At 45.5% G+C, this 26190-nt stretch overlaps 1 protein-coding gene across 1 annotated transcript in view; it reads right to left on the bottom strand.

Moving 5' to 3' along the window:
* Positions 1-26190, bottom strand: part of ALDH2 (aldehyde dehydrogenase 2 family member) — a 125048-nt gene that overhangs the window by 61552 nt on the left and 37306 nt on the right. The window contains exons 5-7 of the mRNA XM_085634478.1: positions 24854-24965; positions 3273-3401; positions 2734-2847 (exon numbers count right to left, since the gene is read on the bottom strand). Of these exons, the coding sequence (XP_085490604.1) occupies positions 2734-2847; positions 3273-3401; positions 24854-24965 (355 nt within the window). The remainder of the gene's footprint in view (positions 1-2733; positions 2848-3272; positions 3402-24853; positions 24966-26190) is intronic.

The raw sequence follows: 26190 nt of genomic DNA, 5'->3' as shown, positions 1-26190 counted from the left end.
TTCCACCCGTTGCCGCCGCACCTAGTGCACTCCTTATGATCTCATGGAAATGGTGGGATCCAGTGTGTCCATGGGATCTCGTGGACAGGACAGCTAACTCGCACTTGGAGAGTACAACAGGACCTGGGACACAACAGTTCGCACTTAGCTGCAGGCCAGCAACATCCAGGCAAAATCCACCAAGTCAGAGTCCCCTTCCTGGAGCACGACAAGCCCCAGGCCACCATAAGTCTGCAGATAATCCACTTGCAGTCTCTTGCCTTAAGGATCCCTTGTGTCGATGTCCCAGAATCGAACCAGCCTAGTATGTTTCCAAATCCAAAAGTGTCTAAGGCTGCTGAGGCCAGAGTCCCAGTAGTTCTAGCCACAACGGCCTTTGAAGAAGCAATCAGTTCGAGATGCCACCTTTGAAATGCATAGGCCCTCTCTAAGTTCTGTCCCGTCTGCCATCATATCCCGTGAGGTTAGATCATTATCTTTAGTGGGGCCAAGACCCTGCCCCTTGGAATGCAGATGGCCATTCCACCCCCACGTAACCATCCCCGGAAGGCCCCTTAGAGTCAGAGGGCCGCAGTTTACCTTGAGCCCCTAGTTTATGGCCTTCAATCAGGGATAAACAGATGTAGCTGTTCCCCTAGCACCCAGATGTGAATTGAAAACAGGCCGACAGACACACAGAGCCACGAGCATCAAAATGCCCATGTTCCCAAAAGTGAAATTTCCACACACGTAATGTTGAAGCCACTCATACTACCGGAGAAGATTCGCCATTACAAACTCATCAATATCAAACAGGATACTGCTACTATTCTGCCCAAAGGGAGTACTGTTCAAGAGCCTTTCCCTACATTTCCGCATGCTAATTCAATGCGAGAAGCAAGACCCGTCATACCAAACACACCACCCGGTGCCATTCACAACCTCTGCAAGTAACGCACACACGCACTCGCTCTACCTTTCCTCAACACCACACCCTGTCACTAGGGAGAACTTGGATATAGCAAGAGACTTGCAGAACCTTGGCATACAGCTTTTTAAATGCCAACCCGAGTAAACGTAACCTGCGCACACAGTTCCCGCCAGAGCAAACCTATGACACAATCGATAAGCTACCTCTACAGATGAACAAACAGTGCTGTAGACCCACGGAGGAGCATTCGAGATGCATTCCTTAGGTATAGGTCTTAGCCCTTGAAAGGGACTTACAGCTAACTCAAATCAGCCAATCATGTATATGAAGAGCACAGCCCTTTGGCTGCATTTGACACTGCAATTCAATGCCAAAGACCTAAGGCTAGCATCCAGATAAGCAAAAAACTGGGAAGGAGAAAAGCAAAAAGTCGAGGGAAAGCACCTTAGAAAGAGCCATTTCAAACACTCCTACATGTGTGAGAGATGAGAAGTCGGGACAGGCGTCAGCCCTGGAGTCAGTGTGGGCCCTGCAGCAGGGTCAAGAACAATAAGGGACGGATCTGCCCAACTGGAGGCCTTTTCGAATCTTTGAGGCGCATAGGCGCACCAGAGGTAACCAATATGGTGCTGAATGTGTGCAACATTGCCTCTTTGAAGACCTCAACCTGTTGCAAATTTGTCGAATGACCTGGAAATTCAGGTTGGTTTGGAACAAACTGATAGATCGGTTCCACAGCGGAGGACCATGACCGAGACAGGGAGGCACTCTGCTGGTAATGTGCCTTCTCTTGACTAGAGTGGCAAGAAGGAGAACAACATTTAGACTGATGTCTTTTGTCTTGCACTTCAAATTACCCGATGACTTGGAGTAGGGGGGGGGGGGGGGGGGGAGGAACGCTCGAGAATGGCCTTGTGAACGAGAACGCATCCTTTACTTCGAACTAGAGCAGCCCATAGGCACTTCCTGACAGTATTCAACAAAGTAGAGCTTGGCCTTGTGGTCTCAGATGCCCTTAGGGTTCATCCTGGCATAGTTGTCACGCCATTCTGAGTCGCATGAGGAACCCAGACACCAGAGACATACTGCCAGGGGTCCATCACAGACACCTGCTTATGGCAGTCCTTGAAAGGTTTGAAGCCTGCAGTTGTAGGGGGAGACATGCCTCTTGTACACTGTAATGATTTTGGCAAGGTAAGTTCTATCAAAGGCAGAAAAAAGTGGGAGCGAGTTCCAGATCTTCGTCGGAAGGGGAGGAAAAATAATTAACAAACTTAAGTGCTCAATGGAAGCAGGTATATGTGGCTCTAATGTCATTTCCAGGGCAGGACAGAGTTGAAGCAGAGCTGCACGACTCCACCTTCTGGCGCACAAGGGAATGGCAAAGAAAAATTTCCGATTGCAGTTTGGTGACTGGGAATATTCACAATGAGAGGAATAAACAGTTAAACTAGAAAGGGACGCACTCCAGGTGGAATGATCTCATAAATATAACCAATTCAACAGGCACTGGAAAAGCCAGCCGGTAGGAGTTTAATGTGCTCATTAAAGCCCAACAAGAGATGGAAGGCATACAGTCTTAAAGGTTTCCTTGCCTTTGATACAGTCCGGTTTAGTCTCTATTCAACTAAAGTTTGGATGGCAACCTACCATTTGGAAGTTATCTTGTGTGGGTATAATACTAAGTAGGATGAGATCATAAACGTTTAATACTTTTCTAATCCTTTTTTAATAGCATCTCCCTTAATTAGTTTTGGGACAGTCATCTTGTGTTGCCATAAATAATAATTCATTTCACAGCCAAATGTTGCGTGCAAGCTTACCTCAGTCGAGCCGGTGAAAGCAACCTTATCCACATCCATGTGGCTGGAAATTGCAGCGCCTGCCGTGGGCCCCATGCCAGGAATGATGTTGACAACGCCGGGAGGGAATCCTGCCTGAAGAGCGGCAGCAAACAAAGTCAACATGGGTTATTTGAGAAGTTACAGGTACACAATGTGGCTGCCTGTTGCTGAAGAGCATGGATCTTTTAAAACTTCCTGCACCCTAACCATCTTAATAAAAAAAATAGATTACCAACATAAATGTCCCGCACACCTTCCAGACCCAACAAAGGATGCTAGCTTAGGAGTGACAATCCAATATAACATAAGCACTATATCTAGGTTATCAAAAATATAACTTGTACATGCATACATGAGAAATGTTTTTTGCATTGGAAGATATACATATTGTGAACTTCACATGCCCCTAACCATTGCGATGATGCTGATCATACAAAAGGCACTGTATACTTGTATCGCCAAAGTGCACTGTAGCTACAGCATTTTACAAGGCCCGACTCACAGCAAAGTTCCCCTACCTCTTTGACAAGGCTGGCCACATGGAGCGCACTAAGTGGTGTTTGTTCTGCCACCTTCATCACAATCACATTCCCAGTGGCTAAAGCTGGTCCAAATTTCCAGGCCAGCATCAATAACGGGAAGTTCCACTGCAAAAAAAAAAAAACAGCAGTAATAAACATATTTGAAAGAAACATGTAAATTACACATAAATATAATCGTATGGATAATTATTATTCCAATGTAACAACGAGAAGAGATTTCTTGAAGGAATTAATATTCAAACAAGTCACACTACACTTCTTTCACAACCAAATACTTCTCACTATCAGTCTCAAAAGGACCCAAGAGGCAATTATGCAAAATCTGTTTTAATAAAAAACATATGATAAAAACAATTATAGAAATCATCTTAATCCAGATATTTAATAAGAATACATTCCGCAAATATTGTTAAAATCCTTGTAAAGCTTCTTTGTTCCAGATAAAAACTTGAATTCTTTTTAAGTAGAGAACGTAAAGGTTGAACTACCTGGGCATATCCTGAAATGAATCTAGAGTAATATTCTGTCATACCTAGGAATTACTTTAAACAGTCTTTATCTTTAGGTGTGGGAACTTGAGAAATGGACTGTGTGAGCGACAATTTGGGTTCGATACCTGAAGGGGAAATGGCATGACCTAAATACTCAAGAGAATGTGCAAACAATTTTCATTTATCACTGCCTAACGTGACAGTAACATCCTTCGATGTGCTCAGGACTTTTGTGTAATCATGTGTTCTGTTTTGGTCTTGGTATGCTTGTACACCATCAATTCCCTTAAGTATGTGGTCCATGAACTTCTGAAATACACTAGCCACAGAAGCCAATCGAAGAGTAATCTCAAAAATGTTTAAGCTCCAAACGGAGTAACAAAAGTTGTTAAGTCAGTAGAAAGGGGACACAGTGTGATCTGATGATAGGCTGACCGCAAGTCTAAAAGCGTAAAAAACTCAACACCACCAATACTGGCCAGCAAATCCTGGATTTTGGGCAGAGGAGGACAGCCTACCAAAATATTTTTAAGAGTGCATAAATCCGCACACAAGCTAAAGTCTGCATCCCTTTTTCGAACAATTACAATGGGACTGACCCATTCTGAGTAATCAGTGGCCTGAATGATACCTTCTGAAACCAATTTGTCAAGTAGCTTTTTGAGATCTACCCTCATACTCAATGGTATTGACCTAGGTTTATGAGAGATGGGAATAGTGTTTGGTTTCAATTTGATCTAATGTTCAAACTTGGTTATTTTGCCTATACCAGTACCAAACACTTCAGGAAATTCAGTTATAACATTTTGTACATCTTCATCTACGCACTCCGAAATCAAAGATACTATTACATCATGTAGTTGAACAGGACTGTCCGAACCAGGTACCAATTTGAGGCCCATTTTAGCTAAATCCCGCCAATCCACAGTATTCTTACCTTTTATGGCAACATAAACATTAGTGTACACCTTTCTCCCTAAACAAGTTATGTTTTCAAAGAAGAACTCAAGCATGTCAATTTCTTTATCACCGTAATCTTTTGGAATAATGTCAGTGTGCTCAAGGATGATGTGTGATGCCCAATGTTTCTTGAATGAGAGGTCAGAAATTATTGTGACCCGGGCTTCTGATTCTGCCATCAGGTCAAGGTCACCCACAATGGCCTAACACAATGGATCTTTGACTATGAGCCAGATGGTCAGGAGCATCAGCATTAATAGATTGTAAAATGATTTTGAGAGATTAATTCAATGAAACATCAAGTTCAGTAGCATATGTTTCAATGCAACCATGAGTTTGAACCGTGCTAACCTGATCTACACTTTCACCTCTACACATAGACTGAAAGTGACCATCCTTGTTACATTTTGCACATCTTTTACCTAAAGCTGGGCACATAGGACTGTTACCAAGGTGTGATCTTGACCCACATCTTAAGCACAGCCCTGGGTTCTCTAAAAGGGTTTACATTTTTTTCTTTTTTTTTTTTTTTTTTTTTTTTTTTTTTTTTTAAACAAAACTGCATTAAATAGAAGAGTCTGCATGAATTAAATTTATGGAAGAAGAGTTATCATTTGAAATACATTTTGATGAAATGATGGCTCTCAATACTTTTTGCCATGTCAATAAAATCTGCCAGTGACCGGTCTCTGCAGCTTGATATGCGTTCTTGAAATTTTTTTTATAGTAGCCGCTATAAACAAAATTGACCCCCAAAATAAGTATCTAAAGCAGTGCCAAAGATACAATTAAATGCTACATTTCTCAAAGCAGAGATGTACTCCTCAAAAGATTCATTGGCATTCCGTTTTCTTTTCATTAAGTTCAATCTTTCAAGAATGACACTTGGCTGTTCCAGAAAGTACACAGATGCAATACAAAGAATTGATGAGAAAATGTTCCAACCGTCCTCATCACCTGCTGGTTGTATAGAAACTGGAAGGTTATCGTATATTAGTGGACCTTCACTGCCCAAATAGCTAAAAAGAATTGCAAGTTTCCGTCTAGGGGAATATTTTTCCGCATCTATGGCCACCAAATAATTTTCAAAGGAGCGGAACCATTATTTTTTATGGATCTTTTGGCTTACCAGGAGAAGGTAAGAAATTACTTAGCTGAACAATTTGCTGATTTGAAGACATGCTTGTTGTAGAATAAGTACTATTGAAATAAAGTTAAAATCTCACCAGCATTTCACCTTTGACGAGAATACCCACAGAAAGGTGAATTAAGTGAGGAAACCACACTAGGTCATGCCAAACAAAGAAAGCAGGATCGATCCTTGTTTCAGGCGGTTAACACTAGCGTGAAATGCAGCTTGGGTAACGAAGAGAAATGCCCAAACCAAAATGGCTGGCTACATTGAGGAAAAGTAACTTCCTACCAAAGTAAAATGGCCACCATGTATCAAATGCATGATGATGGCAGGACTTTCGAAGCCCAGAGAGGGGTAAGGGGGAGGGGCTGCCAGAGGATTTTACTGATCAAATGATCCAGATAAGAAGCAGTCAACTTCTAAGACTAAGCGGAGCAAGAAAATCCCAGGAAGCTGCTGCGGTTGCTGCAGGGAGGCGTTCAATTTCCGAAGTAAGTCTTTATTTCTTTTTATCAACTAATTGCAGAAAAATTGTGAAAATGCACCAAACACCACTCATCACCAGATATAAAGTTGTGGTGTTTAAAAGGAAGCAAATAGAATTGATCCAGGTATTCAAATAATTCTTTATTCTCGTCTTGAGGCGGAAATCACTGGAGTGCGTCTCTCCGAAGAGATCAGAGTGCATCTGGTTGATGAATACAATCTGAATTCGGTAAGGGGAAACTGCCGCATAAGGTATACATTTTAACTCTAAACAGGTTATTGCTAGTGCAAGCCACGCTAGAACTAATAGATGTAACAGAACATTATAGAACATAGTGATGAACATAGAAGACACACTGAGAATTGGGACTTCACAAGTATCATTACAGCAGGTATGTAATGGTACCAAAGTAATGTAGGTCGGTATCTATGGTAGCTTAATGTATGGCAACTTAAGAGTTGACTAAAGAGGGATGAACCAGAGACCGCTTCTGAGGATTATATGCGGTGTGCTGTTGTGTGGAGTGGTGACACAAAGTCTGCCAGACAGCTAAAGACATCCATACATAAAGTTGTTCCGGCAGCAAAGATTATTATGAAAAAGGAGTTGAAAGAAGTTTACATTGGAAAATGTGTACACTGGAAAATATTGCGAAGTAGATACTTTTAACGAAGGCCAGTGTTTTCGCTGCATCTTTAAGAAAGCTCACAGCATGATCTACCATGCTCCCTCTTCCACAAAATACACTCTACCCTCTGAAGCTTTTTGTGTGCAACCAGTGATTCCCTCGCATAGCCTTGTCAAAGTGTTTTAATTCAACGTAAAAGAGTGGAATTGCTGCATCTGATATGAAGTTCTATTTACTAGGTTTCTCATCGAGTGATCATTAACAAATTGTGGCACAGCACCCATGGAGAACCCGCTTCCGAAAAATGGGCACTTCAAGGTACCCCCATACATCATGTGTTAAATGGAGGCAGGATATGTTTACTGCTTCCACCAGCTACCAGGGTGGTGGTTCAGACGTTGCAAACCACCCTGAAAAGCATAGAATGGGACAAGAAGCAGATGGGGGAAACCGCATTGTGAGTGGACAGCAAGTAGATGGGTTCCGGAAACGGGACATTATAGGCATCACCACCTTGGGAGACCTCATGGAAGGTACCATACTTAAATCCTGTCAGACTTTACAGAAGGAATATGAATTGCATCATCGCCAGTTCTACAGCTACTTACAACTTAAGCATACAAGAACCCCTTATATATCCAAATTGGAGGACTCCTCGGAATTTAAACCCCTGGAAGCGAAATTGCAGGAGCATGGAAAAGCAAGTATATGATTCCAGGGGATGCCTTCAAAATTCTAAACAAATTTGGAGATGGGCAAACTATGAGGGAATTATCATTGATACGGGGAGCTACCTTAATGCAATATTAGAGGCTGAAATACGTAATTATGAGGGACGGATGTGTATAACCCGAGATGGGCAGACTGCTGTGAACCTGGCAAACGAGGACAGGCTGGAGGTCCTACTGTTAGTGGTTAAGGGGGCTAAAGAGCAATGTGTATATTTATGTTGCTATAGTGTTAATCATGTGAGACAATAAAACCTTTCATTTAAAAAAAAAAAAATGTTAATTTTTTTTTATATAAAAGAAAGCACCCTAGAGTCGAAACATTGATTTTTTGAACAAAAATATGCTTCAAATACAACAACTTATTATAACAGCAAAGTAAAACAAATGGAAACGGTCCTTGATGGAACAAGGCCGCCAAACAACACACACTTCCGAATTAAAAAGGTATACATCTGTAATATAAATGTCTCAAAGTAAGTACATCAAAGTCCACACACATTGGGACAATTACAAGCTACGTATCATGTTGCATCTGCAGTCTAACCAACTACTTAATGCCCCATGACTAAAATCAGATGGGAACACGAAGCAAAAAAGATACTGGCCTTCAGTAACAATATTTTTGGTAGATACACTACCTGCAGGTGCTGGAGCGGGTTTATTTTAGAAAATTTGTATACCCTCTTTATTTTGCAGGTTTACATTAATCAGAATAATTAACTAATAGTAATTGTACTAATTGGTTTGCTGTGGATATTTACCAACCTTACTAATATATGAAACATACGTGGAAATTGCATTTGCATGGCCTAATTAATATGTAAACTAAATTGTGTACGCATACTAATGATAGGTAATTAGAATATTGCATGATTTATGTTGCTTTTGTGATGCATTTGTGATTTGTGCTATATAAAGTGAGTATAATTTGCATTGAGTGTTGCTTTTGCTAGATAAATATACACACATATGGGTATTAGCGAGGGAATAACATTTTATTAGTCATTTTTATGTACTAATTACGTTTTTGTGTTTCTTTGCTTAAGTTGACCATTCGGGCCTATCGAAAATGGCCGCCCTTTGTATTCAACACAACACAAGCTGCTTCCTGAGGTTCTGGGTGAAGTGTGCCTGCGCTAACGCCAGCAACAGTGGCCTCAGTGTGACCCTAGCCAGACTGTACCCATCAAGGTCATCCTGGGAAGCCTGCCAGAATCCTGGGAACAATAGACTGTCTTTCAAAACCGGAACCAGCAAGTGTGATGACACCATGGACTAAACCTTATGAGAACTTTGTAGGACGACCCCTGACTAGCCAATCAGAACAGTCTAAAACTCATTCTTGTTACATTTTGACATTGAAATCACTATATATAAAAAATAAATTAAAAAAACGATAGAATAGTGAGGATGTTATGAGTCGCTTTTTCAATTTCCTGACGTTATGCTGACAACCCCCCCCCCCCCCCCCGGGGGGGGGGGGGGGGGGTTTGAGGGGGAAGGGCAGGCCAGCGCAGAGGCCAATCCCCCCCCAGCCCCCGGTAAGGGAAGGGAAGAGGCCAGTCCATGCAGCCCGAACGGGGGGGGGGAACCAATGGGCAGGCAAGATCCCCCTCCAATTTGTGGGGGGGAGGGGGCCCGCGGTGGGGGGGGGGTCAGCCCCACGGCAATCACCCCCATCAGACAACAGACACATCCACATGAAACATCACACATCCCATAACCAGGAGTCAGACCCATACCCTCGGCCACAACGACCCACCTCCATCTACCGGCACTACTGCTTATGCGGGGGAACTCCGAGGGGCAGCCACCACAGCCTGTCCCATTAGCCTTGTGAGCACAATATTTAAGTTCCACACAGGTGAGGGTGGCACTCTGGGGGGAATTATTTGTTTTAGGCCTTCCATAAAGGCTTTCACCCCTTCCCTGCTCATGACTGAACCACCCCGTCAAGAGCCACAGTCACGCTGTGCTCATGACGGAGTGGTTCCGTCATGCTGCGGCCGTTGGCGGCCGCTCCGCCCACGCGGTGCCTTTTCCCCGCCTGTGCAGGCGTGTAGCGTAAGTGGGCGGCGCCGTGACGGAACCACTCCGTCATGAGCACAGCTCGCCCGTGACTCATGCCGGCGTGGTTCAGTCATGAGCACAGCGGCGCAGCCCTCACCGAAAACCCCCCCAGCGCCGCGGCGGAAATCGCGCCGCGGCGAAGGGGTTAATGGCAGGCACTCTGAAAAGTGATAGGTGCTGTCTGTTTTGTAAGTAAGCCGCAATTGCTGCGAGGTGTAGCCGAATAGATGTATATGCTAGGTTACATTTTTGTAGGTGTAGTAAGTAGCATACGATATGCTGTATGGATGCGTCTAGAGGGTTGATTGTGTTGTTATGGCAGTAAACAACAAATCTTTTCCACTTGGCAGCGTAGCAGGCTCTAGTGGTAGGACGTGTAGCTTTTCTGATAACATTCATACAGTCGGGGGGGGGGGGGGGGGGGGGGGAAGGTTAAGGTATCCGAACTCTAGGATTTCAGGAGCCAGATCCCAAGGTTGAGCTGAGCTGGGTCCAGGTGCCTGATCTCTCCATGGTTCTGGGTTAGGAGACATGGCGAGAGGTGTAATATTTGGTGTGGCACTACCGAGAGTTCCAGCAGCGTGGTGTACCACGGTTGTCTGGCCCATGTTGGCGCTACTAGAATGAGTGTGAGGGAGTGCTGTTGTAGCTTTCACACCACTAATGGAATTAGTGGGAGAGGTGGAAAGGCGTATGCAAATTTGCCTGACCAGTTCATCCATATCGCATTGCCTTTGGACAATGGGTGTGGGTATCTGGCGGCAAAGCTTGGGCATTTTTCGTTTTCGTGGGTGGCGAATAGGTCTATTTGTGGATGCCCCCACATTTGAAAGAACGGGTGAAGAACTTGCGGGTGAAGTTCCCACTCGTGGATCTGCTGCATCTGTCTGCTGAGCAGATCTGCCATGGTGTTCTGGACTCCTGGGACATGTTGGGCTAGGAGAAAGATTGTGTGGACTTGCCCATCTCCATATGCTCTGTGCTAGTTGAGAGAGCTGTGGAGAGTGTGCGCCGCCTTGTTTTTGGATGTAGTACATGGCGGTCATGTTGTCCGTGCGGATAAGGACTACCTTGCCTAAAATCTGTGTGTGAAAGGATTTTAGGGCTAGAAAGATTGCCAGTAGCTCCAGATGATTGATGTGGAGTACCTTTTGTTGCGGCGTCCATGTGCCTTGCACTGTGAGGTGTAGTAGATGAGCTCCCCAGCCGGAAAGCGATGCGTCTGTTGTCAGGGTTATTTGTGGAACCGGGTCCAGGAACGGTCGACCTCTGGAAAGATTTGTGGTGTTCCACCACTGCAGAGAGCGATGGGTGCGACCGTCTACCAACACCAGATCTGTCAGTTGCCCCTGGGCCTGGTTCCATTGGCGCGCTAAGCACTCTTGGAGTGGACGCATCTGGAGTCTTGCATGAGGCACAATGAAAATGCAAGAGGCCATCATCCCTATCAGTTGCATAAACACTCTTGCTGGGAGGGAGTGTTGAGGTATGAATCTTGGACGCAAAGCCTGAATGCTTGCGATCCTGGCCGGATTGGGGTAGGCAATGGCTTTTGAGGTGTCTATGGTGGCACCGAGGTATTGCTTTATGTGGGATGGCGTTAGCTGGGACTTTTGGTGGTTCACCGTGAAGCCTAGTTGGTGAAGTAGCTGGATTGCAGTGGCAGTGTGGTGTACACATTGGTTGTAGGACGCGGCTTTTATCAGCCAGTCGTCCAGATACGGGAAGACGTGAATGTGCTGTCTTCTGAGGTGTGCCGCCACTACCGCTAGGCACTTGGTAAATACCCGTGGTGCTGTTGTGACCCCGAATGGGAGCACCTTGAACTGGTAGTGTTGCCCGTCCACTACGAATCTGAGGTACTTTCTGTGGGCATGGTGTACCGGAACGTGAAAGTATGCGTCTTTCAAGTCCAGTGTGGTGAGAAAGTCGTCCTGGGAGAGGAGCGGAAGTACCTGCTGAAGTGTTACCATGTGAAAGTGGTCCGAATGTATGTATGTGTTTAGAGGTCGGAGATCTAAGATAGGTCGTAGAGTCTCGTCTCTTTTCGGTATTAGAAAATATAGGGAGTAGACCCCTATATTTTGCTGATGGTGGGGGACCTGTTCTATTGCGTGTTTTTTGTAGGAGGGAAATCACCTCCTGCTTTAGTAACGTGGAATGTTCTTGCGACATTGGGCGTTGCCTGGGTGGAATGTTGTGAGTTCTAGGCAGTACCCTGAACGAATAATTTGGATCACCCACTTGTCTGATGTGATGGACTCCCAGACGTGAAGGAAATTTTGTAGTCTGCCCCCGACCGGAGTGGGATGGTCTGGGGGGAGCAGGGGAAAGTCATTGGGTAGGCGGTGTGGCAGAGCGGGCAGTATTTGTTTTGCCTTTGTTATTTCCTCTATATCCGCCTCTTTGATAACCTTTTGTGAAGGTGGACTGAGGAGGGGATTTGTAGGACGTGGATGCGCTATCTGAGGAGTAGCCTCTGCCCATGCCATGAAAGGAAGAGCAGCGAAAGGAGCGTCTAGGAGGGTGTGACTGTAGGGCTCCCATAGATTTCGCCGGATCTGTATTTTTTTCCATCTTCGAGGGCCCTTATCTATCTTTGGCCCGAATAATGTTCCTGATCGAACGGGTGGTTTAATATAGAGGCTTGTACCTCGGGTTTAAAGCCGGACACTCTCAGCCAAGCGTGTCTACGGAGTAGGACACTGGTGTTAATGGCCCTGGAAGCGGTGTCTGCTGCGGCTAAGGCACAGCGTATAGAGGTATTGGTTATGGTCTTACCCTCTTGGATTAGTTCATTGGCCCTATTTTTATATTTTTCTGGGAGATGGTGCATGATGGTTTCTAGCTCATCATAATGCGCCCTGTCGTATCTGGCCAATAGCGCTTGAGTGTTGGCAATGCGCCATATGTTACCTGCCTGTGACGCAGTGCGTTTTCCTGATGCGTCCAGGAGCTTTGATTCCTTGTCAGGTGGTGGTGCTTCGCCTGACGCCTGGGAATTTTACCTCTTTCTTGCGGTGGATACCACTAGGGAAACCAGTGGCGCAGGCCCTTTGATGTAGGCAGGATCTGTAGGGGCAGCCTTATACTTTTTTTCTATACGTGGGTTTAGGACCCTAGCCCTGACTGGGTCTTTAAAAGACCTCTGGCGCATGTTTTATTACCCCTTTGAGCATAGGTAGTATAGCAGTAGACCTATGTGTTGTATCAAAGGTGTCTAGGAGGAAATCTTCCTCTACTGGGTCAGTGTGTAGCTCTACCCCGTGATAATGTGCCGCCCTCTGAAGTAGGTGGTGAAAACCTACTGAGTCTTCTGGTGGTGATGGCCTGGATGGATATAGGTCATCTTGTGGGACATCTGGAATGTCTGGATTATAATAATCATCCCAGGGGTCTGGGGATCCTGTAGGGGTGGGGTCTTGGGGCACATCTGCTGGGTCGTAGTATGGCTCCCCCTGATCATCATGGTCTGGAGACGGGGTCGGAGAGCGATGAGGCAGGAGTGGAGAAGGTGGAGGGGGCTGAGGTGGAGGAGGCGGGGAAGGCACTCTGAAAGGGGAGGTAGCACAGTCCTTCCTCTTTGGAGGTGGAGCTGGTCTGTCCAAATGTCTTTTTAGAAGACAGTGCCAAATGTCCAGTTTTTGGATCCTTGGTAAGTGTCTTTTGTAAAGGATCCGGTGTAAAAAGTTCTTGGGACACTGGTTGTTCGGTCGGCGCCGACGTTGTCGGGGCCGACGGCTTCTTAGGCTTGTCTGTGCCGTGCTTTTTGGGAACCTCCGATTTTTTGTTCGGTGCCGATACAGGCCTCGGTGCGGGAGTGTCGGTGCCGGGGGCCTTATGATGTTTGGTCGGCACTGAGAGGCTGGGTTTCGACACCGAGGGCTTTGGTATGGAGCTCGGTGTTGAGGTAGAGGCCGAACTTTTCTTCGGTGCCGAAGGGTGTTCGGCACCGCTGGCCGGCTGGCTCGAGCCCGAGCCGCCGGAAGGCTTACTTGGCTTCGTCACCGGGCCCGAAGGTGGGGTGTTCGAAGCAGTGTCTTTGGTCTTGCCTAGGCCCGAAGGCGTGACCCAAGCCTTTTTGGGTGTCGGCGCAGGTGTATTTTACTCACGACCCTCTGCGCCAGGGTGATGTCCTCCACATTCGAGTCGTCGGCTTCGGAAGCGCTGACGAGGTACTCTTCGGTGTGCTGGTTCAACGTCGTCCCCGAAGATGTCAACTGGAACGGAGGTAGAGGAGTGCGCCATTTTTCTTCTGGCCCTTCGATCTCGAATAGTCTTTTTAGATCTAAAAGAGTTGCAGGCGGGACAGTCTCGAGCCTCGTGTTCAGGGGAGAGGCAGAGGCTGCACACCTCATGAAGATCGGTGTAGGGGAATTTGGACCCACAGAGGGCACTTCTTGAATGGAGTCCTTTCCATCAGCCGGGACCGGAGCCTGGAGAGGCCCGAAGGCCGCCGCCGATGACTGGAATCTAAAGTGCGTCGAAGAAGAAGGTGATTGACGAGATTAGTATCTAAACAATACCGCGGAGAGCGAGGATTTCGCTTCGATTGTCGAACTGGAATGTTCGGAGCCGGAGCGCGAAGTATTACATCCGAGCCCGATGGCGGAAAAAAACAATCTGAGGATGGAGCCGAAGCCCATGCGCAATACGAACCAAGGGAGGAGTCACCAACCTCGTGACTTCCAAAGACTTTCCAAGAGGAAAAACAAGCTGCAAACATCCGGGCCCAACACCAGATGGCGATCTATGCAAAAGTGTGTAATCTGCAGCTCATATGCCTCGAACATGGTGCTTTAGGGGATTTGGAGTTATTCAGTTCAGTAGTTTGAGAAATGAAGGTTAAAAAATGTGTATATTTGAACGGTTGGTTCCACAGGACTCTCATGAGATTCTCACAAGCACACCATTAAAAAAAAAAAAAAACAACCACGAGTGTTACGATTGACAGAGAGAGCTTTCCCCCCCCCCTCCCCCCCCCCATCCACATCTTGTTCCTGTGAGAGTCTAGTGGGAGCAAGTGATCTAATTGGCTGGTCGCAACATGAAACCAAATCTGGCAGCCATTGCCGGACTGGAGGAAAAAGCACCTTGTCCTAAAAATAATATATATATATATATATATATATATATATATATATATATATATATATATATATATACACACACACACATATATACACGCACCCTAGGGTTGAGACATCAGTCACAACCAACTGTGGCCATGGCAATAGGGGCTGGATGGTACTCCATACCCCACCAGGTAAGCGGAGCTGCCATGTCCCCAGAACCCACAAGGGAGTCTGCTAGTCTATTCCAGCATTGTAACCCTTGCCTGCAAAGGCACCACTGGAGAGCTCTAGTATCAGGGGGGGGGATGAGTGACCAGGACGATGCAAGAAGCCAGCAGTTCTAGCAGGTGGAGGACACACAGGACTGGGATCTGGGCCCATTCTTGGAATTTGGGATGGGGGGGGGGGTGACTAGTGCACGACTAACTCGTACTCTACACTGGTGGAAAGGCTCCAGCACTGCTCCTATGAACAGGAGGTGCTGAGACCACTCCACGTGAGATTTGAACACATTGATAGACAACCCCAAGTCGTGAAGCAGGGATGCTGTAAACTGCAGATGTGGCGCCACCATCTCAAACGTCCTGGACCTCAAAAGCCAGACATCCACCCAAGGAAAAATCAGAATTGCCGAAATTCTGATTTGGGCAACCACAACTGCCATCATCTTTATCAAAACAGTGCCAATGTCAGACTAAAAGAACGGACTGTAGATTGGTAGTGAGTAGAGCCCACTATAAAATGCAGGTACTTCAGGATCCAGTGACAGCCGTTAGCAGGGGAAATCAGTGGGGCAGGTCGGGAGGGATGGACATTTACCTACAGCCTGACATCCGCTGCCTCTTCTGCTCCAAAGACACTAACACAGGCTCCCAGACTCCCCTGCGCCAATCCAGGCACTACTCTCATGCTGGTATTACCCAGCATGAGAGAAACGTAGGGATTGGGCAGAGTGGGCTGGTTCCACGCTCCAGCAGGGACTGGGAGCCTGTGCTCCTGAGCCCTGCTGATCTCCAAGCAACAGCCTGGAGATATCTATGTGCGCATGTCGGTTCGGTTGTCCTAAGATGGCCAGCCAAACCGAAATGCGCACTTGCAGTGCCCCGAGCCCACCACTCCTCCTGCTGCTGATGGCCATGCCCTCAAGACTCTGCTGCAGTTCTGGAGTAAAATAAAATGATTATAAAGCAGGTTTATTAACTGCTTTCTGATCATTTATTTTGCATGCGCCTGCTGGTTCCAACAGTAGGGTGACGCTCCTCGCCATAACAGAGGAGACGCCCCGGTCAGGATGTACATGAATCCTGTAAGTTAAGACACGATCCGGTCCCGGAGATCAAGCACCAACAGAAGCTGCAGAAAGGACAGAAACATAACATTCTCCATGTGGAGAAAAAGGGTTCAAGATCCTGATGTCCAGATTGAATGAAGGCTATCATGCTTCTTTGGAACAAGAATGTATCAGGAATAGCATGCCTCACTAATCTCAAGAAGACGTGCAGGAGTCTTGACCTCCATTGCAGCTAAAAAGCATCTCTGAGGAAGAACTATCTTGGGAATTCCAGCCCACAAAATTTTGTACACTGCAGATTCTCATAGTAGCGAAAGGATTCCATCAGGGTTTCACTTAATTGTTGAAAGGCACTCGGTGCCACCTCCGAGTGTATGAAATTAAGTTGAGGGACACAGCGTGAAGGGAAAACCAATGGGTTTATTGAGGGTAAGGTACACTATTTAGTGGGGACAGCTGGGGAAACAACTGCTGCTCAGAACCAACTAACTGCTCCTAGAATAATCCCTAGTCAGGGTAGTGTGACCTCAACTTAGGTGGATTTATTTATAAAAGTTTTGTATAGCGCGAACAAAACCCAGATGGGTATCGGAGCGCTTCACAATTTGGAGTGTCGGAAATATGAAAGGGGTAAAAAGTAAAATATTGGATGGATAAATTATGGATATTAAACGAGAATCCAAAATATGAGCAGAACAGTCCCATTGCTTTGAGGGTAATACAAACCGCAACATTAATGTTTAAAAACTAGGAACTCCTGGGGGCGTGGCCGGGCGTCTGCCAAGATGGCAGCATAAAGTGAGAGCTCCGCCGGGGCCACGCCAAAGGCCCGCGATATTCGGCTTCAATCCGGCCGTTGCAGCGCTACAAGTACCTGTGGAGCAGAGGGACGCCAAACGCTCTCGTTTGGTGTCCGGGAACAGGAGCCACGACTCGCACCGGCAGAGAAAGGCTAAGGCGAGCTGGAGAGGCTGACGAACGTGAAGGCCTCCGGAGCGACTGGGTGGTGCTCGCGTAGGATGTGTCCGGACGTCGGATCACCTGGAGCCACAAGATCGAGACACCGATGTCTGTGGCCTGGGGGCGTTTGCATCTGGCCCCTGAAAACCTGTACCGCGCAGCCGGACCAGCCCCGTAAGAATTGAGGCACCAGGCGGTGTCGGCGGGATTGATGTGCAGCTGCGGGGCCGCGCCCAATCGCCCTTTGTTTCGGACTTGGACGAGCGGGGTCCCCCCCCGTGCGGCTCGCTTGCATTGCAGACACTGGGGGTCATAGAAGAGACCAGCCCCCATCCTGTGCCCATGACGTGAGGGCTCCGGTGCCGTTGCTGTGCCATTTGCCTGCCGCACCCTGGGCCCGCGCGGTGAAGAGAGATCCTGCACGTGCTAAGGTGTGCAAAAAGGGAGATACTATCTCTGTTTCTGGGGGTGAAACAGTGGCTTACAGTTTTCACCCAGAACAATGTACCTGTAAAGGAATAAAATGTGACATGATTGGTTGACACAAAATCGGTTATTGTAAGATGCAGTACTAAAAACGGTGCACCCATGCAGTGTCACATATACCTCATGTGGTCACATACATGAAGCATTCATCCTTGCATGCCACAAGTGTTAATCTTATGTTCAGTGCATTCGTTATGGTCAGCGATTGCACGGCGTCTTTCAATCAGTGAGCATGCATGTGACTCACTCATTCCCATGCATGAGTTTCAATTTGCCCACCATTTCATTTAAGAAGGTCGTCTCTTTGAAAAAGAACAAAGATGGATTTACCGTTTATCCACACAAACTGATATTAAATAATAATATTCCATGGAACGCCCTAAACATGGGATGATCCAACTCATTAACTCAGCTGCCGGAGCTTCACGGTCTTTACTCAAACATTTGACACTAGAAACCATATGACCAGCAATATGGCCAAATCTAAAGGAGTCAATCTAAATAAGCCCACTCCCATCATAAGGCCACTTTCTATTTTCTCAGAATATATTAAGCAATGAAATCGATTAAGATCACCACAACGTGCATACCTAGGTTCTGAAAACAATATAGTTACAACACTCTACTAGTTAACCTCCTACATGCCCCCTAGCACATGCCACAGTAGAAAGACACATAGCTGTGCAGAAGTAAGATTTTTTTCTGCGCAACATGTAGAATCCAACTAATATACGACAGGGAAGGGGTTAACTCGCAGAAGGTTGATCCGTTTGGAAAATGGCCTCCTATGTCATCACACGACCGTACGTGTGAGACGTTCCTGCTCGTAACAATGCAGACTACTTAGTCAGCAGATGCCGACACTGGAGCATCTCCGGGATCTCGTGGAAGGGCCGCAATAAACCCATACGGGCGGTGGACCTTGAAGTAGTAAGTAGGACCGGAGGAAAGTCCCGACACTCATCCCTCTGTCAACCAAACAAATGGGGGGCGGGGGGGGGGGGGGGGTCAATAACCTGGGAAGGACTACAGTTGCCTCTACCCCTTACGGTTCTCTGCCGACAGGGATTTCTCCACAAACGGATGAGTGACCACATTTTGCTGATATTCACAGGAGAGATCACAGGCTCCAAATTGAGCGATGACTGCATGGATGCCTGTTGCGGGAATTTCTTATGACAGGCGCAAATAAAGGTCTCACACCATTTGCAGGGCGTGGGCAAACAGAAACTCGTGCATGGGATTGAGTGAGTCACGTGCATGCTCACTGATTGAATGACCTTGTGCAATCGCTGGCAATCACAAATGCACTGACCAAAAGATTAAGGATGAATGCTTCATGTATGCGACCACATGAGGTATATGTGACACTGCATGGGTGCACTATATCTAGTACTCCATCTTCTAGTAACAGATTTTGTGACTACCAATCATGAAATCACATTTTATTTCCCTACAGGTACATTGTTCTGGGTGAAAACCGTAAGTCACTGTTTCACCCCAGAGATAATGTCCCCCTTTTTGCACACCTTAGCGTGTGCATTCACATCTCCAAGGGCCCCTCCCCCCCCCCCCTTTTTTCTTGCCCGTCACTATTGGTCCTGAAGAAAGCCTTTTAAATAAAATTCAATTGGCTGAAACATGTAGACCTATTTTAGGATGTGCGAGACCATTCACATCTCCTAAACATGGGCAGTTCATTTTTAATCCTGCTCCAGGAACTCATTCAAATTCTCCTGGGTAGGAGGGGTATCCTGGAGACAGATTTAACTCACCTTTTCTACAAATAGTCACAAAAAAAAGAAAATCACGCTCTGCTGTAATCAGACATTGAAGCACACCTAGGATGCACTCCGCACCCTAGGTGGAAACCAGATGATGAAACATGCCACCAGCAAGGTTGGTGGGTGAGGGTTCTCAAAAAAAAAAAAAAAAAAAAAAAAAAAAAAACTTATATCATATATATATATATATATATATATATATATATATATATATATATATATATATACATACATACACATACATACATACATACATACATACACACATACACACACATTTTTTCCCACTAAAAAAACATAGGTTTCAGGGCTGTTCTAGTTAGCTGGACATTTACTAAACCATTGAAATTCCTCCGTTATAGTTAGTTCTGCTAACTATAAAACTCACGCATCCGCAATCCACTGCTGATGATGTCACATATTACATCATTCATGACATGGTCAGTGACATCTCAAATGACATCACTGATAATTTTTAAATGTAATAGTTATATGTATTTAATACTGATGGTCTACAGTTTAACTGTTTACTTTTACATATTTTATTTTTTAAATTATATATTTTTAATATAAATGGAAATAAAGTTTTTTAAATATTGAAACTGAAATATTGTTTTTGTTTGTTGAATGTATAAGTGCAGAACTATAAGTGTGTTGGTTAGTTAGGGGACTGCATGCATAGTGGATAAGGGTTTGAAGCAGTCCATGTGCTAAGGCCTGGCTCACTGGATGAGCACTTTGGGTACTGACTGAATGATTAGAGTACTACAAGGAGAGTGCCTGGGTGAATTTACAAGTGTTTGGGTTTTGGCGCAATGAATGGATTAGTACATGGTGCTGAATGGGTCACTAGAGGAGTGCAAGGGTTAGTGAGTCCTAGAGCCAGTACTATGCTAAAAGACACAAAGAGTTAAAACACCTACATACACTAGGGAACACTATGCGTTGGGGTACCCCTGCGATTAGAATGACCTTCTCTGTAAGCCCCAGTACATAATAGGGCAGGGGTATTAAAACTACCTCTTAAAATGCGCCACAGGGCGCATTTGTGCACTGGTGAAGGGAGGGGGGGGGGGGGTGGGGGCTAAACTGATGTGTGCAAATATGCCCTGTGGTCGTTTTAGTTTGGGAGATTAAGTCCCCTTGAATCCCGAGGATCCCTAGGGTCCAAGTAGCCCACTAGGTACCTCCAGAAAGCGCCACAGATCTGCATTGCAGCGGTGTAAAAAAAGGGCACGGCCTGGACCACCTCTGTGCGACGCAGCGCAGTGGCGCTTACTGGAAGCACCTGGTGGGCTAGTTGGCCCCCCCAGTGCCCCTCAGGATTGAAGGGGAATTATTTCCCCATCTTAAAACCAGCCACAGGGCGTGTTAGGACACGTCACCTCAGGCCCCATCCCCTCCCTTCACCACTGTGTAAACGCGCCCTGTGTCCATTTTAATTTGGGAGATAAAGTGCCCTTGAATCCTGAGTGTCCCTTGGGTCCAACTAGCAAACTAGTCCACTAGGTACCTCCAGTAAGCACCACAGAGCTGCGTTGCAGAGAGGTGTAAAAAGGGGCACGGTCTGCACCACCTCTCTGCAACGCAGCGCAGTGTCACTTACTGGAAGCACCTGGTGGGCTAGTTGGCCCCCCAGGGACCCTCAGGATTGAAGGGGAATTAATTCCCCAACTTACAACTCGCCAGGGGGCGCGTTTGCACAATGGTGAAGGAAGGGGGCTGGGCCTGAGGTGACATGTGTGCAAACGCCCTGTGGCGCATTTTAAGTGGGGGAATTAATTCCTCTTCAATCCGGAGGGTCCCTGGGGACCAACTAGCCCACCAGGTACCTCCAGTATGCGCCAGGGAGCTGCATTGCAGAGAGGTGTTCAGAGGCCACGCACCTATTTACAACAATCAGCAACGCAGCTCGGGAGGGTGCGCGGATCCACCGCGCCCATAGATATATATGCGATTTTACTTTTGATTTTCGCAGCAACTACTGAACGGATTTACACCAACGGCTACCTCTTTGCCAAATTTGGTGTCATTCCGTTCAGCAGTTCGGGCTGTAGCTGCGATTAAAGGTTCCTATGGAAAATTGCATGGGGAAAACACGTTTTGGGACCCCCCTTTTTTCTCGGCCTCCGCTAGATGAATCACCCCGAGACTCTCAGGATAGGAGTGGACCGGAGCACCCCACCAGTTTTGAAAATTTCACAGACATTCGTCAACCGGCGCCAAAGTTATTTCAAATAGAAAGTTGGGTATTTCCTATGGATAATAGGTCTGAACTATAACTACCTACTGGCGATTGCCAGTAGGTGTGTGTGTGTATATATATATATATATATATATATATATATATATATATAGCGCCATGTGATCAAGCTCGCGGACGTGAGCGAAACGTGTCAATGGCGGGCACTATGTCCGATTATTTTACTGGATTTTACATTGCCGAATAAATACAGACCTGCACTGGATTATGTCCTGGTCCCGATTTATTTACTGTGGATGTTCGCTAAAGAGGTCCTCGCCAGACAATCTCCGTTCTGTGACTGCATTCGGCGGGGCTGGAACAGTTATATACATATACAAAACTTTTTTTTCCCCTCACAGATGATTTTGGATGCCATTTGAATTTTTCAAGCCCCACAGTATTGTTTACGTTTCTGCCATTAAGTGAAGCCAGTGATATCCCTTCCTGTGCAGATGAATGATGGGAAATGAGCCCTCGTTTGGCTTCTTTTAAAGAAAGTATTAGTGGGGAGCCAAGATGTCACTTTCTGTGCAGATGAAGGAAAATTCAGTGATGCAACTTCCTGTGCAAGAGGATGATGGGCTATCCAGTGATATTACTTCCAGTGCAGATGGATAACAGGGAAAATATGAAAAACATCTTCAGATAGTGTTCCATATTTGAAACCATCAGCAACTGCCAAATACAAAATAAACCTACTTCCAGGGCAGGAAACAGGCTAAAAGGCTTGCCACTCACCACCCAGCCGTTGCTAAAGCCTTTTTTAATTTCTAAAAGAGTTTAATAAACTCTTTGCAAGCAAAGCTTAAAAAATGTCAAAGTTATGTCTCAGGGATCCATTGCCTGATACTCTTATGTACACCTCAACCTGCTAACAAAGCTCATGAGTTCACTCAACTTTACCTGCTACAATGATTGACCATAAGCAGACCATTCTAAAACTGGAAAAAAACTTCTGACCTAGCTAACAGTGTTCCTTTCCCTATATGTCCAAACAGTCAACCGCTCGATACTATAGAATTATCTGAAACTCAACTCATCTATGACAAAATATTCTCATCTGGGCTACTGGTCTTATAATGACCCAACCTCAGCATGGCCTCAAAAAGCTGGAAGTAGTCATGCCCCTCAAACAAAATGAAGAACTTGGGTCCAAGCTCTCCCCAAGACTGCAGTATAATCAAGTGGCCAAATGAACCTTCAATACCGTGATAACATTACACGCATTGTTTCTCATTTGGGTTTACCATCTAAAATGCTGGAAAATAATAAAGACAATTGTTCCCAGCTCATGATCCTTCAGGCATAGTTTCATGGTAAAATGATATGTATACGTAGCTTGCCATACTGTACCTCTTTCACTTTCCAGATCACCTTCAGACAAACTCTTTTGGAATCTAGTTGCAACATGACTGAAACACCTCTGTACATCATACACAACAACCAACATTCTACATATAGGCTATACAATAAACCACGCATTACTAGCCATTTACAATAGCATCCACAAAGGCACCTTAGCACAGGGTTCCACTGATCTTGCTCACATGGCGTTTTGATTCAGTTTTTGGAATAAAACATGCTTGCCAATCACAGTCATGGTTAAAAATTAGGTTTGCAAAACAATTTAATAAAAAGGCGGAGGGGTAGCATTTCATTTTTATTGAAAGCTCTACTAAAGATGTAGAATACATATCAAAGAACATACTGAACTGTCCAACTGGACCTAGAAAACCCCAAATAAACAGCTGCACAGCGAGGACATCCGAGACCAGCAGTAATCCACATGAATTAAACCGATACAAAAAAAAGAAAAAAAAGAGGGTGGACTGAAAAACAAAAGTGTCAAATGTAGAAACAAAGTAAAAGATGCAAAGGTGGAGTATAGTAATTTACTCCCAACTGTCCATTACTTCATGCTCTGAGGAATAAAAAATAAAAAAATAAAAAAAAAACACACTTCTGGTCAAGCTGATGTTATCCCACTGAGAAGCATTTACTGTCCTGAGACCAGCACTGAAAAACTGGGGGGAAAAAAAGATTCCGTCCTTGCAGTTACGTGACGGGATCCTTCCTCTTCGGTCTTTTACAGGTTGATCGGCTGAAGTACCCAGTGCGGATGAGAGGCTTGCCTGGCATGTGGTGCTCCTAAAGAGACCTTAGATCATGTTTTGTTTTTCTGCCCGGCCTATGAGAGCAGCAGGCAATGCTGGATATTTCCTACACCCAGTCATGGATCTTAATGCTTGAATTTCATGCGGCCTTTCCTTATCCTCTGCTATATTGTGCCTATTAACAGTTTTTTTTATTATTTAAAATCTGCTGTATTTAGAACTTTTACGACCATTGTCAGAACTGTAATGCACTGGATTTTAATCAGATTTATGCTTTATATTGACCTATGTGTTTTATGGCCATTGAGCCAAAGTAAAGCTGAATTGCATTGTTACAAGGACTACCATTTATCCCACTGTCATTCCAGTTCTGAGAAGCATTTACAGTCCCGAAACCAGCCCTGAAAAACTGGAAGAAACCATTCCATCCTTCAGGTGGTTTAAGTGCAGCTATTAAAAGTAAACATAATCAAGGGCCAACAGTGATCTAAGAAAGTGAACTGACTTATTTGGCATGCACAATGCAAGTAGTCATCTATTCATTTGCGATCTTCTAAAATTGGAACCGAGTTAAAAATTATTATTTAAGTTTCTATTAGGAAGGCATCCTAGCGCAGGGTTCCACGGATCTTTCTCACATGGCGTTTTGATTCAGTTTTTGGAATAAAACATGCTTGCCAATCACGGTCAAAAATTAAATTAAAGTACGCAAAGAGTGTTAGACTGAAAAGAACACAGTGATCCCTTTCATTTTTCTATATCCCCAACACTTCACAGACATACTACCATGGGCAAGTTTTTCAGACCACAAACGGCAAGCAGTCACTGATGTTTGTCCAAAACTTTCTTCAGCTCCCTTATGGCATGACATAGAAACACAGTGCATACAGTGTGCGCAGAACTCTGTCATGTGCTAAATCAGGCACAAAATAGTGCTATATGTGGCATCAGTGAGGAAGACACTGTACATTTCCACCACTTAACAATTTAGGCAAAAGCCAAAAACAGGACTGAGTTTGGGCAAAAAGCAAAGACAAAAAACAGGACTTGGTTTTTCTGGCTCTACAATTGCTTCTTTACGGAAGCGCAATTCACCTTACCGGAATGATCTGCCCACATACTCCCACTGGCTCGTGCCTAGTGTAGGAAAAGTAGTCTCCATCTATTGGGACGGTTTTTCCATGCCATTTGTCCGCCCAGCCAGCATAGTACCTATTGAAAAAAAGAAGTGTTCATTAATATGTAGTTGTAACCTCCCCCACCCCAAGAGTATACGATTATGTTCTCAGAACATCCAGCAAGGAGATGATTTGGTCAATTAACACAAATACACTACACGGTTAGGATCCAGGAAACTTACATCTGGAATTTTGGGGCTGATGGATAACCAAGATGGTAGCATATTCTTGGGTCTCCTGAAGAGGCCTTTCATTTACAAATTGGGATGGCCACCTCATATACTATAACCGAAGACAAGAAGAGAAGGGTAATCCTAGGAGCGTGCTGGAGAGGGCCGTGCAACTCACACTTATATGAAAATTGTTGTGGATGATCCCCTTGCAGCTTCTCTTTACTGTGGCATCTTCTGGTTGTAAGGGTGGGAAAACAGGCCCATATCGTTCATGTACGTTGTACTTTACACAGCTTACAGCCAATGTCTGGCCTTAAAATTCCGCACTCAAGGATCCGGATACCATTGAAGGATTTCATACTAACCAACTTGGATCCGTTGCCTAGGGGCTGGGTTTCAAGCCATGACCCAAGCAGAGGATGAAACCGAGGAGTGCAGTCAACATTGGCGCAGGAGGAGGAGGAATGAAGTGGGTGGTATTTAAGGAGGGGGAAGTCGGGAAACACCTTTGGGTACAGTAAAGAGGATGCAGTTGAGAAGGAAGTTTTGCATGGAAGGTCCAGGGGAATGGTTGTGTGCCCATGACGGGCTAGTACTAAATGGAAGGCTACCAGGAGCCTGTGCAGGACTGTCTCTAGGGCTGAAAAAGAAGCAAAGAGATCAGCGAGGTGGGACTTTTTTCACACCCAAGCAGCATGTGGCCTCCACAGAGGGCCCCACTAAAGCCCATTCCATAATGAAATTATGGCCATGCTCCAGAGTATTCACAGAAACTTTGAGAACCGATGCTACACTGGTTACAAATGAGGGAAGCTTTGCATAAACTCTGCCCACGGCTTGGTCGGGTTAAGTAGGAAGTCCAATAACTACAGTTTCAGTCTTTAATGGAACAATGTAGAAAAGAAGGTGGTGCCACTTCTGACTTTTTTTTTTTTTAGAGAGCACAGCCAATGAGCTGTTGCTTTCCCTTCTTATCCCACCACCAAAGAAGGTGATCTGATTCAGTGGAAGGCTTTCAGAAGGGCTGGCCCCCGAGTTGGATGTTTCAGCACTGAAGGTAACTAGATGCTTTACACTGAAAGACAG

The sequence above is a fragment of the Triturus cristatus genome, chromosome 11, assembly GCF_964204655.1.
Source record: "Triturus cristatus chromosome 11, aTriCri1.1, whole genome shotgun sequence".
Classification (NCBI taxonomy): Eukaryota; Metazoa; Chordata; class Amphibia; order Caudata; family Salamandridae; genus Triturus; species Triturus cristatus.
Note: the sequence above shows the minus strand (reverse complement) of the source record. Positions and strands in the feature narration are given on the sequence as shown.